Source organism: Acromyrmex echinatior, chromosome 1 (assembly GCF_024713525.1).
Source record: "Acromyrmex echinatior isolate Ae372 chromosome 1, ASM2471352v2, whole genome shotgun sequence".
NCBI classification, from domain to species: domain Eukaryota; kingdom Metazoa; phylum Arthropoda; class Insecta; order Hymenoptera; family Formicidae; genus Acromyrmex; species Acromyrmex echinatior.
Genome location: NC_141852.1, coordinates 43,788 through 59,880, shown reverse-complemented (window position 1 = coordinate 59,880; position 16,093 = coordinate 43,788). Strand labels below are relative to the sequence as shown.

The window sequence follows — 16,093 nt, the reverse complement described above, 5'->3', positions numbered from 1 at the left end:
TTTTGTACATAATAAAAGTATTATTATGAATATTGGCGAGCGAAAGGTATCTCACTCGTACTAGTAACAAATGTGCGAGACAACAAAAGGACATCGCGAGCCGGCATCACGTCCAATCACGCTTTCACTCAATCATGCGTCTTGCGCTGACAGAATATCGGAGCGCCCCCCACTACTTTTTCTCTTCGCGCTCCTCGTCTCCTCCGCGTTTTCAGTAACACGTACGTGTGCGCTTCGGTATGAATATGTAACGCCGCACCGAACACCAGAGAACACTATTCCTGCCAGTGCATGTACATACATATCACAGAGTGTTTCGTGCGCAACAATATACGAACTATTGGAAAATACTCTAATTCATAGTTTTCTCTGATAGGAATGCTCGAATTTGTTCTACCATATAGACTTTTCTGACACCATGTTTCGAGTCCATTTTTTTTTTTGGGATCGGTCGCTTGAATTTAGTCTCCTTATTACTCCGTGATATCAATTCAAGTTTACTTTTTTTTCTTTCTATTGCTTGTAAAGTCGACGGAGTGAACAGTAACAATTCTAATTAGTGTGTATAAAAGTCCATGGTTTTGATATTGGTTACATACTGTTTAATAACATTATTAATTTCCAACATTTTTATTTTTTATTGCATAAATCGCTTAATTCATTAATCGCTTAATTATTCAAATATATAATTCTATATAAAATTTGTAATGAAATGACGATGTTGGATAGAGAAATTTATTATAAAAATTTATTATAAAAATTATTAAATTTATTATATAAATAAATATTAATTGCAATAATTTTATATAAATTATATTTATATAAATTATATTTCTTTTTTAGGAAATCATTTCAAATAATATTTTGAAAAGAATATTAATACATATAAAAGTTATAAATATCATTGATAATTTTATTACATAATTAAAACATTTTTAGTTCGTTGTATATAAATTAATGTTTTTGTTTTTGAATTAAATGTTAATTTATATTTATACATACATGAGGTATTTTTTGAGTGTATTCCCACCGAGCGCGTCACGCTTCGCGTCGCGAGAAAGAGAGAGAGAGAGAAAGAGGGGAGGGGGGATTATGCTTATGTACATGACACAGATGGGATGGTTTTGATTGATTAATTCGTGATGCCGCGACGTGTGACCGGTGTGTTCTTAGTAGAAACGGATCCTTTGTCGACCACCCATTCCAAAATTGTACATAGAAAAATCATCTTGCACAGAAACGTGCTTCAGACATAAGTTGTTGAAAGCCATGAACAATTGCAAAATTCAAGATGGCAGATCCAGTATGGCGAACATGAAGCTGAAAAATATGGAAATAAAATGAGACGGTGCCAATATTTATTAAATCACTTTGAAGTTTGTTTTTATATGTGTCATGGATGATTACAAATACGTTACTAAATTTTATAAATTTAAAGGACAAAAAGTGCAAAATATAAAATAATTTAAAGATTTACTTCAATCTTTTATTAAGTACTTCGAATAAAAAAATATTATTAGTACTCGGTTTTCTACTTTTCATAAAGTTTTTACTGCGAATACGTATTCTATCTTTTTTTGTTAAATATCTGATCGTGATAAAATAATTTTGCGCTTGAAATGAAGAACGTTCTTCTTTCATTTCTTAAGTCGTTTTATTTTCAGTATTATTGTCTAGGATAGACCCGCGTTTGTTAACTTTTCCTATCCCTCACCACACACTATTAGCCTGAAGAGGGCGGTATTCATAGTCAGATCTTATATTCAAGATCGTCTTAAGTACAGTCTTAAGAAATCACGACTATCAAAGGGCCGTATTAGCGTTTTAAGACATTACTTAAGACAGTCTTGAAATAAGAATGGGCTATGAATTCCAGCCAGAGTATATCTAGATCAAGCGTTGGAGAGAGAAGTAGGAGGAAGTTCACATAGAGTCATGAATACGGTCATGTGTTTTTTCTTGTTCGCAAAAAAAAACGGAAGAAAATTCTTTCATTAAGCTTTAAACACAATATGAAATAACAATAAAAACGATAGAAGTACAGACAATAAGCACAACGATAGAAACAGATGAAACCATCATACGGGAACGCATATGTCAATGCAGATTGAAACACGGAATAGGCAATAGCGATACAATTTCCTACGAATTAGAATTCTATGTTTATTCCTATCGCTGTTCTTATCGCTGTTGCTTTATATTATGTTTAGGGCTTTACTCCACTCCTCAAATATCAGCATATATTTGGTCTAAGTAAACTGTATCGAAATATACTATTTAATGGAAATTGAGACTCAAATGAGATAAATCAAATACAATGTAATTGCCTTAAGAGCCAGACATATTAAAATGTATAATTTTAATTTATTTCATTAATTGGCTAACAAACGTTTCCATCTATGCTTAGGATCCTTTTCAATGTAAGGTACAATGAGTTCGATGAATTGATGATCAAATTTTTGTACAATCCAAACCATTATTAATATATTAGGTGTTGGAATTAATTCGTAGCGTTTTTAATGAAAGAATGTTATTTATTTCACATGAGCATTAAAAAATACATTAATGAAAGTACTTCCCATCACTTGTAAAACACTACGAATTAATTCCAACACCTAATATTAATGTTATTATGTATGTTAATGTACAGTATTATGGCCGCCTGTGTAATATTCCAACAAGTATCATTAATCTTCCAGGTTTACTAAATGAACAATATTATGTCAGAAGATTAAAATAAGGCAAAAAAATATGAATTAGACTTATATGATAATCGTTGTTGGACACATGATTAGAGATGGTAACTGTTTGCAAGTTAGAAGTCATTTGACAATATCTGTTACAAAACATTATCACCAAGGCATGGAAATAAAATATTGAAGAAAGAGAAACATTATTTCTTAATAAGTAAATCTAAGTAAGCCGACCTATATATAATAATTCCATAATATATTCCGACATATTTTTGTAAAATATTATCGCCAAGCTCTTTATACGCAAACAAAAAAAATTAGCTTAAATGCAAACAGACACGGAATTATTAGGTCGGCTTACTTAGATTTACTTATTAAGAAATAATGTTTCTCTTTCTTCAATATTTTATTTCCATGCCTTGGCAATAATGTTTTGTAACAGATATTGTCAAATGACTTCTAACTTGCAAACAGAGATTACCATCTCTAATCATGTGTCCAACGATTATCATATGAGTCTAATTCATATTTTTTTGCCTTACTTTAATCTTCTGACATAATATTGATCGTTTAGTAAACCTGGAAAATTAATGATAGTTGTTAAAACATTGCGCATGTGGCCGTAATACTGTACATTAACATAATAACATTGCGGTTTGGATTGTACGAAAATTTGATCATCAATTTATCAGACTTATATTGAAAAGGATCCCCAAGCATGGATCAAAACGTTTGTTACCTAATTAATCGAAAATCGTAAATTAAAATTATACACATTAAAGGGATACTGAAGCCGCCTGTATTACCGATAAAACTAGCGTTTTTGACATTTTTGTTCCTGTCGGATTTCTTCGTAGTGGTTTCACAGAATAAAGATTTTTTTTCCGCGATTAAAATGTACACGCTAATATACTTTTCGCTGGTGTATTTTGTGTTTAAAGTTGAAAACAATAAAAAATTACAGATTTCTTTATTCATTTTACCTTCAGCGTTGGTCGCCATACTGATTGTGAGATAAAAATGTATACAATAATCTGCAATTTTTTATTTTCTCCAGCTTTGAACACAAAATACATCAACGACATTAGCATGTACATTTTAATCGTGGAAAAGGAATTTTTATTCTGTGAATCACTACGAAGAAATTCAACAAGAACAAAAGGTCAAAAATGCTAGTTTTATCGGTAATACAGGCGGCTTCAGCATCCCCTTAAGCCTATTCCACAATGAACTCTTTGTTTCCTATTTTCTTTTTTTACCTTTTGCTTTTTTTTCCTTTGTAACCGTTTTATCGATAATTGTATTTCTTGCTATATATTTCTTGTTTCTTCTTTCGAAGTTCGTTAACTTTTATCTCAAGCGATATAAAACAAAAAACCAGATTGAAGCAAAAAAACAAAATGTAAAAAATAGCAAAAAGCAAGAAACAGAAAACAAAAAGCACATTGTAGACCAGGCTTTAATATCTTGTGTCTGGCTCTTAAGGCAGTTATATTTTTTGTATTAAATATACTATATTATTTAAAAAAACTTTCAGTTATTGAAATACATATTTAAAAATATGCATAAAGGTAACACATTGAAAACGAAAAAAGAACAAAAAATTAAAATACAAAAAATTCAAAAAAAAAAAATAATGTACGCTTTATATTATATGTACGCTTTATGTTTTTAGAAACGTATGAATGCGCTCAATCAATGTGCACCTCTTGCATAAAGTGCCTGCGTCTAACCATGAGCGCCGCTCCTGCTCGTCTCCTATACTCGTTATATGCTAACTATTTCTTTTTGTAATTTGAAAACTAAGGACAAAATTTTTGTAAAGGAAAAATCGTCTTAGAATTCGGTCAGGAATACATCTTTTCAGGGACACCTGAATTGTGTTCTGAATCACCCTTATAGATAGTCTTAATCCTGTAAAAGATAAAGAGCTTTTCGATTTGTCTATTTCATATCTTTATGTCCATTATGATTCATTACTTTAAATGAATAATCTAAAATTTTACAACAGATTTGTCTTTAATAATCAAAGTTCGCAACACATTTGAAAACAAACTTTAAATTTAATTCAACGAGTACTGGCATCGTTTTTTATCTTATTTCCATATTTCTTCTGCTTAATGTCCGCCATACTGAATATTGCAATTGTTTACATGGTTTTCGATAGTTTATGCATAAAACTACATTTGTGTGCAAGCTGATTTTTCTATGTTAAGTACAATTTTGGAACGGTGAATGGCCGACTTGACAAAGAATAGCCCATAGAAATCCATAAAATCCTATTTTTTATATATCTCTTTATGTACAATTTTTATATACATACATATATGAATTAAATGTACATATTTTTTTTATTACTATTACTGTTACTATATATATACTTAATATATAATTTATTGATATATTTACATTTGCACATTTTACATTATTAGACATAATTAAATTATTGATATTATATATAATGTTAAAATAAATATTAAAATAATATATAATTTTAAACATAATAAAATGAAAACAACATATTGTGTTTCAGCATCAGATTCGCATTGCTCCGCCTTTACCTCCAAATCGTTTTAGTGCATCTTCTGCATTACCAAGTGCGCCATCTAACTTAACTTTGAGCACACCTTTAAATACTTTATCGAATGTTCCACCAGTACATAGAACCTTACCATCGAGACCACCTCCACCAACTATAACATCAGCACCGGCTCTTCCTCCACCTCCACCTCCACCTCCAGCTCCTTCAAAAATTAGTAGGAACGTTCCTACACCACCGCCTCTGCCACCTTTATCCGACTCAAATAGTTCTAACAACACAAATGTTACTAATAACAATAATGAGGAGTCGATAACTGATCTTAGACCAATGCTCATGGAATCTATTAGAAGTGGTACAATTTTAAAGGTATGTACAAGTATGAGTAATCTATTATTTCTAGCTGAGAATTAGTGTTCGTTTTATAACTCATTTTATTTTTCTGTCCTTTTCTGTAGAATCTTCTCTCTCGTATAAAATTATATGAACATAATTGTATAGAAAAACGCAATTGTTCTAATTTTTTGAATTTTCGTACTTTTCTAATCTTTTGCATAATTTTTGTATATATGTATCTATTTCTCTCTTTCTCTTCCCTCCTTCTCTTCCTTCCTTTCCCTCTTCTCCATTCCTCTCTCTATAATTTTCTGCTTCTCTCCTTCTCTTTCTCCCTCCATTCCCCCTCCCCCTCTCTCTCTATTAATTAGCGCACCAAAGTACGCGTTCACCATCGCTCGCTAATACTATCACATGCACAATAGTTTAGTGAACTCGTGATCAGATGGCCGTTTAAGCGTTGTCTGCAATTGGTCATATTTAAATTCTTATTACTTTAAAAATTACTACTTCAAATAAAAATGTACAAATAATTTTTTTAACTAAATTTTTTGAAAACTTTCTACAGTATTTTGATTAGTTTTTCTAGAATTTCGGGATCATGTGGATATACAGGGTAGGCCATTTTAATTAATACACGCGAATATCTCGAAAAAGAGAAATTTTTTCGAAAAATGTTTCAGACAAGTTTTATTCATTTAAGATTTCAAGGGGGAAAAAAGACAGTGACCTTGAGAAGTCCTGAAAGTCAGGGTTATGTTACATAACATTTTTTTAATGGAACTCTCCATTTTTTATTGCGAATTCTTGTAGCTTATTTCAAGAGCTTTCCAAAACGCTATAATAAAGTATTCTTTCGTTAGTACATACCGAATTATGAGGTTCGAAAGTTACAGTACTGCCGGCATTATCCATTTATATTATTCATTTGCATTATTCAGTATGTTACGTTGTATTTCCGAATAATAAATACTATTTGTTATTTTTTTTTATATGTTCTAATACAAGTCATTGAGTCAAAGTTATCTAAATTGATGGAAACTCTTTCTATCAAATATAACTGTATTTTTTGTACTTTCTATTTATTCACGTATTTAAGTTTTATGCTCAGTCACTTTAAAGCTCTGCCACCTGGGTAATACTAAGCACGAGAAAATAATATGTGTAATTGAGTCTAGAAGCTGGTTAACTATCAAATAGAATCAGTTTGGATAACAAATGGAAGCGCACACACAAACACGCGCGCATGCACAGAGAGAGAGAAGGGGGAGGGATATGTCAAGATTATGACTTTGAGTAATATTTAGAAGGTTTTAATTGTCAGTCGGACACCTTGGATAATCTCGTAAAGACATGAAGCTATTTTTCTAAGAGATTGAATTCGACTTTGTCAAGTAATATCGAATCACTATCATTTGATAGAGAGTTTCCATCAATTTAAATAATTTTGACTCAGTGAGACTTGTATTAGAATATATAAAAAAAAAACAAATAATAACCCCTCTTCACTCTCCTCTTTTCGACCAATTTCTATCCCTCCTTTCCTCGCTAAATTGCTTGAGCATATTTGTTTCGATCAATTGAATGACTTCTTCTGAAAGTGCAATTCGATTCCTGATTGTCAGTCTGGCTTTCGGCAATTCTCACACAAACACGCGCGCATGCACAGAGAGAGAGAAGGGGGAGAGATATGTCAAGATTATGACTTTGAGTAATATTTAGAAGTTCTACTACTACTGAGCTACTTCACTTATCTGATACTGTGTTACGCGGATTTGACTCTTATTAACATCGCTTTGTCCTTGATTTTTCGAGGACTTTTGATACAGTTGATCACGAATTGCTTCTCCTAAAGTTTCTTTCCTCCGACCTATCTTCTTCCGCTCTTTCATTTTTATGTTCCTTCCTTATTAATTGTTCTCAACGTGTTCCTTCTTTGTAACCCTTTTTCCTCCTTCTCTCCTCGCAATATCCCCTCCGGCGTCTCCCAAGGTTCCATTCTTGGTTCTTTTTTTCTTTTTTCACCACTGGTCTTACGTCCATATCACTTAACTCCAAACTCTTCATGTATGCTGATGATGTCGTACTATTATACTCTTTTCATATATCCGAAGTTCCCTTTGCTGTTGCTGACATAAACCAAGATCTTTGCTTTATTGCGCAATGGACCTCTTCCAATGCACTCCATCTTAACTCCTTCTAAATCCTCTTTGTTCATTGCAGGATTACCTTTCTGACGTTTCTTATCTCTCTTCTTTCAATATTTTCTTTAACCACTCACAAATCCCTCTCTCCCTCTGTTAAAATTTTTTGAGTCCATATTGACTCTTACGTTTTCCTATATTGCCACAAAATTTTACAACATGCTACTCTCTTCCATCTGCTCTTCCCCTTCAGTTTCTTCGTTTCGCTCTGCTGTACTAAGTTTGTATCAATGCTTTAAGTATATTTATTTTAATTGTCAATATTTTTCTGATCTTTTAATTGTCTTCGTTTACTATGTAATAAATCTGCGTTTATTATTTTAATCATGCTTTTTTGCAATTATACTCAAATCATTCTTGTCTTCTATTTTCTTAAAACTATCAAGTTATTTACTAAGCAAGAAATTTATCTTTCTGGAATTGTACTAATTTCTCTGTAATTTGTAATCTGTAATTCGTTTCGTTTTCTGGGAGGCTTAGTAACAACAGTTCTGCTCACCATTTGTGTATGCTTTGTAATTTCTCTATATACAATTATATATATATATATATATATATATATATATATATATACATATAATATATTATATATATATATATAATTATATTATATATATTTTATATATATATATATATATATATATATTTTCTTAACCTGCGAATGGTCGCGCTACGGTTTTGCCGTACTCTTCCATTTTCTATCTATATCTTTCAATTTATTGGCACTATTATATTTTTACTTTTACGTAAATGTTTTTAAATGTTTTTCCGTATAATATGCAGAAATAGGTTACATAAACACGCTTATATTTACATAAAATTTGATATGTTTGTAACGGTTGGTCTAAAATTCTAAAAGACTGTAACGCGCGCACTTACGTTAGTCTTCTTTTTTTTCTTATACTCTCGCAGCCCGGCCGCGATCTGGCCATAAACTAGTTCGAAAATGCAAGTAACAGATTAAAAAAAGGAAACAATCATGAAAAAGCTCGGCAGTTTGACAAAAATTAGGAATGATGCAATATCCAAACTGAGACGAACATGTTCGTCCCAGTACGCAATAGTATGTAAACTCACTTACGTTAGGGTTTGTAGTCTTGTTTTCTTATTAATTATTACTTACTGTAATTATAATTATATATATATTCTAGTTATAACACATATATGTGCAAAAATATATTTCAAAATGACGTTCCTACTAACGTTAGTTTTGAGACGCGCCTACTCCCGGGTTAAAAGATTAACAGCTTACAAAAATCGATTTTTTATTACATGATTTCTACAACATCGATTAATAATTGGTATATATATATATAGATTTATTTTTTAATGTATGATTGCATTCGAGTTTCTTCCGGAATTATCATAAGATTTTTTGTGGAAGAACAAATATAACAGTTTTGCGTAGAAATATGCGTATGTCCTCTGAATAGGAATTTTAATATATTCAACTTCAGGCATAGCTTCATTTGGTTCTAACTGAACTTTGATGTCGGATCAGAAGAATTCAGAGGAAGGAAGATTTCTATCAATTTCTAATTTAGATTCATCTTCGGATTTCTTCCTCTTTTTTTTTTGTGGATAGAAAGCTGACATTTACAGCAAAATGTGATTGACGGATATCGTTCTTTTTAAATAATTAAAAAAAAATTCGCTTCACCTTCATTGAGTATTAATATTTTTGAACCTTTAATTCTTTTTTTATTGTCACAGCTAATATACCGTAATTACACGTTTAACGCTGTAGACATTTTTCAATCAAAATAATCTATAAAAATGAATTTAAAAAATAGAATATTAACAGGAGCAACATAGTTGTTATTTATTTACAAATATAGTTATTATTTATTTATAGTTATTTATTTTAATGGAATTGCCGTAGTTCTTTAGCTTTTAGCGGGCAGGCAATCAAGCTTCGAGCCAAATGGCGCTCACCAGCACTCGATAAAATCTCGATAAAAAATTCGAAAATTTTTTTAACGCCTTTTTTTAATCATTAAATTTGCAAAAAATTTTCTTAAACTTTATCTAAATGACATTTACTTACATATATTTTTTCCAATAAATTCAGTCTAGTTGTTTTTGAGAAAAATCGTTTTTTTTTATTTCGCTTTCTCCCCCCCCGTAATTCTCCCCCAAAAATGTAATTTCAAGGCTAATTTTTGGGAAAGTTTTATATCTCAAAGGTGCCAACTAATGACATTAATTTGCTCGATTGGTGCGGGGGCCGATTTCACATGCTTATTCTGCTATGCTCTTTTTGCTTTCTAAGAATTAAGAGGATCCTAAAGCCGTCTGTATTACCGATTAATTCGTAATTTTGTATAACAATTACTTTTTTCTCTTTTACTGATTCGAAAATCCTTCTCCAGGATTACAGTATACGCATTAATACCTGTCTGTAAGATGGACATAAAATTTTATGCCGACATAAAATTTTTCTTAAGATTTCAATTCCGAAATGTTTTGTTGTTCTCGCCATAAACTCCGCTTCATAAACACGTATTAATGCGTATACTCAATCCTAGAAAAGAATTTTCGAATCTGTAAAAGAGGAAAAAAGTAATTGTTATATAAAATTACGATTTAGTAATACAGATGTATCGGTAATACAGATGGCTTTAGGATCCCCTTAAATATATATTATAATTTTAAAAAATAATAAGAAAAAATAAGAAAAATGAATGACGAAAGAAGAGAGGAGAGAGAGAGAGAGAGAGAGAGAGAGAGAGAGAGAGAGAGAGAGAGAGAGGCAGGCAGAGATAGAGGGACAAAGAGAAAAGGAGAAAAAGAAAAAAAGGAAAGATGGAGAATAACATCTAAATTTTTGTTTCAATAACTGTACAAATCAATCAAATTTTTTTTGTAAATTAAAAAACAATGAAATAATCTCCATCTTAATCTCAACTACATCGGAAACATTAGTAATTTATTGTGTTATGTACATTTGTTTGTAAATGATTGTACTTTACAGAAAGTCGATAAGACAGAAATGAAACCAGCATTAGTCGAGGATTCAAGAGGTGAATTACTACGACAAATACGTGAAGGCATTGAATTGAAACCTGTTCGAAACGAAGCAAAATCGAATTCAGTACCTGCACTTCGTGGTGGCTTGGCCGATGCATTATCTAGAGCTCTAGCTGAACGATCTCGTGCAATTCATAGTGAAAGTGAAGAATCCACTAGTGATACTACCGATGACGATGAATGGGATGATTAAATCAGGTTAATTATTTAATTTATGTGGGTTATATATTTCACACACACACACACACACACACATACACACACACACACACAAATTTACTATATTATCTTTACTGTATTAATTTTTCATATTAATAAAGGTATACACCAATTTTTTTCAGATAAAAAGTTAATTGAAAGGCTATAATAACATACTACTGTGATAAATGCATTATTAATAAAGACGTTAATAAAGTTCTCTATATATAAATATGTAATGTGAATGGTTCAATTTTAATATCTGAAGAAAAGTATAAAAATTAGACAAAAATATTTAAAACGAGTTATTTATAAATAAAATTTAAAATAAAGGCATTATACACAAGAATAGGGCAGGTAAGGGCAAGAAATTGTAGTTTAGTAGTTTATAAACTAAAGTTATTGTGTTTGGTATAAGTGTTAATACATAAACATTTTTTAATTAGTGGAGTTTAAAAAAATGTCTTTGTACAAACTTTGTTTTGTGAATTATTTTTGTTGCAATTACTTAAAATTATGTATAGAATTATTCTTCAAAGACATTTTACAAAATCAATTATATCTATAATATTTCAAATAGAATGATATGTTTGTCTAGTTTAAAATAAATAATTAAATAAATCATTTGAATATAACAAATAGTTTGATAATATGTAACGTTATTAGAAGAATAAATAACAATGTATCATAAAAATGAATAATTAAAATCCTTTTTACGTATTATTAAAGCTCCTGAATAGTTACCATAGCCTGAAATGTGACGTCAGAAGCAAAAACCAATATGTTAATTTGTATTACGTATTTGTAAATAAAAACAATTTGAATAAAACGAAATAATAAGATCATTTTAAAGTAATTGTAAAAAGTGATGGAAGACACGTATAAGTGAAAATAGACAATACATGCGCATCGAATAAAAGCACATAAACGTATCTTTTATCTTTTTTTATAATTATTTATTGACTGTCAGGATGAATAAGGACAGCTTCTATTTTTACAATTGTTTTAAAGCGATTTCATCATTTTGTTTTATTCAAATGATCTTTATTTACAAATGGCACGTAACACAATTTACGCGTTATTTCTTGCCTATGACGTCATGATTTTAATATGGCCACGGCGATTACTTAGGAGCCTCAAAGATATAATAATATTAAAATAAATATTTTGAAAACTACTAATTTTGAAATAGTCTTAAAATAATGATTTTAAATTTACATATGTGTTGATCGTTGTATAAATTTTATAAAATAAAATAATTTTTTTAGAAAAAATTTGTTTTACATATCTACTAGTTAAACATATTTACATTTTAACATTTAAATCTAGCACACTATGTGTATAATAGATTTAATACTATAATTATAGTAATGAGATCAAAATTATATTTGGTTTGATATAAAATATTTATATATATTGATATTTGATACGAAATATTCATTTAATTTTATGATTTTATTACATAGTTTATCATACATTATCATTTTTTATAAACTATGTATTATATATTTATTAATGTAAATTTATTCTTATGTATCTTTATTATTGCGTCAAATAAAAATAAAAAGCTTTTGAGAGCCAATGCTGGATATTGTTGTGATTAAAGTTTGTTGTATATAACAATTAATTGGACGTTTCGATCCTCAGTTAGGAACCTCTTCAACAATTACAGTACCGGTCAAAAGTTTAAGTTTATTTCTCATAAATATACAAACTTGAAGAAAAAGCAACAATACCCGCATGTAAGCATAAAACATTAATAAAAACTTCAACACAGAACTTCGTACTATAGCGCCACGCATTTGTTTCATGGTAAATATTCACCACAAATCTAAGTTACTTCGAATCTGTGTTTTGACGTTATTATTGTGAGTTCTGCAAATGTGTTAATAGCTTTGTTTCTTTTTCTGTTCTGAGGTGAGTCTCACTTAAATCATAACTGTGCTGTACTATAACCAGATGCTAGTGGATTTTATATTTTTGAAAAATATATATTATGACACTGTAAAGAAAGTTACAATCATTTTTTCTGTTTTTTTAGTGTAAAAGTTTGGATCGGAAACAAGATTTAGATATAGAAACACATGCTGTTATCGTAGCGTTACACGGAGAAGGCTATTCTATGCGGAGCATCTAAGGTCAAGGTTTCTCAAATTGCAGTTATGAATGAGTTGAAGAGGAAGTAATACACCGGGTCAAACAGAAGCCGCCATCCGTCTGACGTAGGGTAACATCACAGAGTGAAGACAAGTTCATCTGCGTGCAAAATAAGCGTCAGCGAACTCGAACTGCGTCGGAATTTATGAAGAATTGAATTCTACCAGACAGAGCTTTTGACGACTGTCAAACGCTGTCTTCGCGATTATGGGTTGAAAGGATATATGGCTGCCAAAAAACTATTGCTATGGAAACAAAATAAAGTAAAAAGGTTGCAATGGGCTAAAGAACATAAAGATTGGTTAGTAAATTATATAAAATATTATTCTCGAACGAGTCGAAATTTGATATTTTTGAAGGAAAATGCAGGCAGTACATTTGTTGCCAGGTTGATGAACGTAACATAATGAATTCGTGTTTAATACCAACAGTAAAGCATGGTGGCAGATCTGTCATGGTTTAGAGCTGTTTTGCCGGAGTCGAAGATATCGTAAAAATTGAGGAAATTCTGGATATAATGCAATATCGCCATATTTTATGTCATGTTTTTCCATATGGAAAGAGAATAGTGGATCATGGTTTTATTTTCCAGAGAGAGATAACGATTCTAAGCACACATCAAAATTATGTAAGAAGTACATCACGAACAAAGAAAAGTAAAAAGAGTTAAAATTCATGAATTGGCTCTTTCAGTCACCTAACCTGAACCCAATCGAACTATTATGGGATGAGTTGGATAAAAACGTGCGAAAAATGCGACCAACCAATCAAAATCAACTGTGGGAGTTTTTGTAAGTGAATTGGATTCAAATTTCAATTACTGCTTTAAAAAAGTTAATAGAAAAAATGTCCAACATATGTGCTGCTGTTCTGAAGTCTAAAAGAGGATATTTTGAAGAGTCAAAAATCAACAAAAAATATAGAATTCAATTTCTATGCTATTTTATTTTACGACATTACTTTTCTCCTTGAGAATAAAGTTGTTAAGGCTCCTGATTAGTCGCGGCGGCCATGTTGGAATCGTAAAGTCAGAAGCGAAGAATGACACGTTAATTTATATTGCATGCCATTTTTAAATAAAAACAATTTGGACGAAACAAAATGACGAGATCACTTGTAAAAATCGATGAAAATGTTTCCTTCCTTGACTCAATAAATGGTCGTAAAAGGCACGTAAAGGAAGCCTATATTCGGGCAGAAACACACTGTCCGTCAGCTGTTGAAACGAGTAAAATATACGCTTTTACATATAAAATTCCAAGATAACTTTAGTTTTCATCCATAATTACGAGACAAGTCACATTTTCACAATTAAGCAAATAATGAAATGGCACGCAACATAAATTCCGTCATCAAAACGTTACTTTTCTATGTTTATAAGTTCGGTCATTTATCGTGGTGCGGCGCTGTAACATGCATACTGTGGGAATAAGTGACTCAATTGATGAGTCAAATTCTTAAGACAAGCCCACGCTTGTCGTGTGATGTGATATGAGGTGTAATGATCGATACTTTTCTTGTAACTAATAATGATGAATTTTATTACTCGAACTCAAATGAATATGACCGTACAGGATGAGCGCCATAATCTATCTGTTTTCTTATTTTTCTCTGACGCTGCTTGTAGGCAACTCGCAATCTACAAAATCCCTAGGCTTTCTACACTCGCTGCGCTAGTGAGGTATTGAGAACGTAGTTCCCTACAATACAAGCACGAGCCCATGTCCATGTGCTCGCCTACGACGAGAGTCAACGAGACAGCGAGCTCCTTCTCATATTAGTTGCTTGTTTCAAGTGATCGAAAATATTTTTTCGGCAATCCCGACCGTTTAGCGTCAATGAGGGACGGGGGACATAAAGGGACTAAATAACATATAAGTTTTAATAAATTGTAGTAATAGTGTACCCCTCCCATTAATCTAGAATATTAATCTATAATATAAATCATGTTAAAATGCAACAGTTTACGAGATATTTAATTGTTTACGATTTTTGTCAATGCGCATTATATTATAGTATACCCCTCCTTCATAAACTCGAATAGCAAGAATATTTCAATAGAAGTAGAATTTTACCGGAAAAAAATTATAAACCAGCATTTCTTTTCACGAAAGTCTCGAAAGGTCATCTAAAAAAAAATGCGTATGTTTGAGACTCGAGATTTGTGAAAAAAATATGCGAACAAAAGAATAATTGTAAAAAGCACGTTTTTCGCTTATAAAACGAAAGATATTGATTGAAAAAAATATTATATGGAAAAAAATTTGATATACAAAATGTAGGTATTCGAAATACTTATAAAATAAGACGTGGAACATTAAAATCGATCTATTGGTTCAGTAAAAAAAGTAAAAAACATCGAAAAAGGCCTTTTTTCGGTGTTTATTTATTGAGTATATCACTCTTTATTTATTGAGATTTAAGTGCAAAGCTTTGAAATTCTCGTAAAATGTAGCCCTCGTAATGACGAACAAATCTAGCCCTGACAAAACAATGTCAAGCCTGAATGTTCATTAGTTTTTGCAAAAAGCCATTTGTTCACTAAAAACCTGTCTGCGGAAAAAATTTAATTTCTTCATCTTTGAGCAGTCGCACAGCAATTTAGAGGGGTGATTTTTCTTCAAGAATTGCACTATCAAATAAATATACAAGAATTATATATTTAATAACAAAACGATTTTTTACAGTTAAACTATTATAAAACGCCTAAAAAGTGTATATCTTTTTCCGTATAAAAAAATGGAAATAATTTTGTTAATATGCATTATTTCAAACAGCCGTATGAAGCATTCGAAATCTGACATTTTTCTATGAATTTAAGAAAAAAAAGATTACCCTCCGATTATTAGGAACCGAGATAACAATTTTTTTTCAAAAAATCACTATGGCTCTAGTTTTTAAGATTAAGAGTTCCGTTTGGCACCAATTTGTCAAGG

The 16,093-nt window shown here is 30.8% G+C and overlaps 1 protein-coding gene across 4 annotated transcripts in view; it reads left to right on the top strand.

The window, feature by feature from the left end:
• The window catches only part of LOC105147867 (actin nucleation-promoting factor WAS), a 36,319-nt gene extending 24,045 nt beyond the window's left edge, over positions 1-12,274 (top strand). For all 4 annotated transcript variants that reach the window (XM_011059180.2, XM_011059182.2, XM_011059181.2 and 1 more), the window contains 3 exons: positions 5,227-5,601; positions 10,747-11,000; positions 11,144-12,274. In XM_011059180.2, coding sequence (XP_011057482.1) covers positions 5,227-5,601; positions 10,747-10,995 — 624 coding nt within the window. In that variant the 3' untranslated portion in view covers positions 10,996-11,000; positions 11,144-12,274. The remainder of the gene's footprint in view (positions 1-5,226; positions 5,602-10,746; positions 11,001-11,143) is intronic.
• Positions 12,275-16,093: the final 3,819 nt, after the last annotated feature.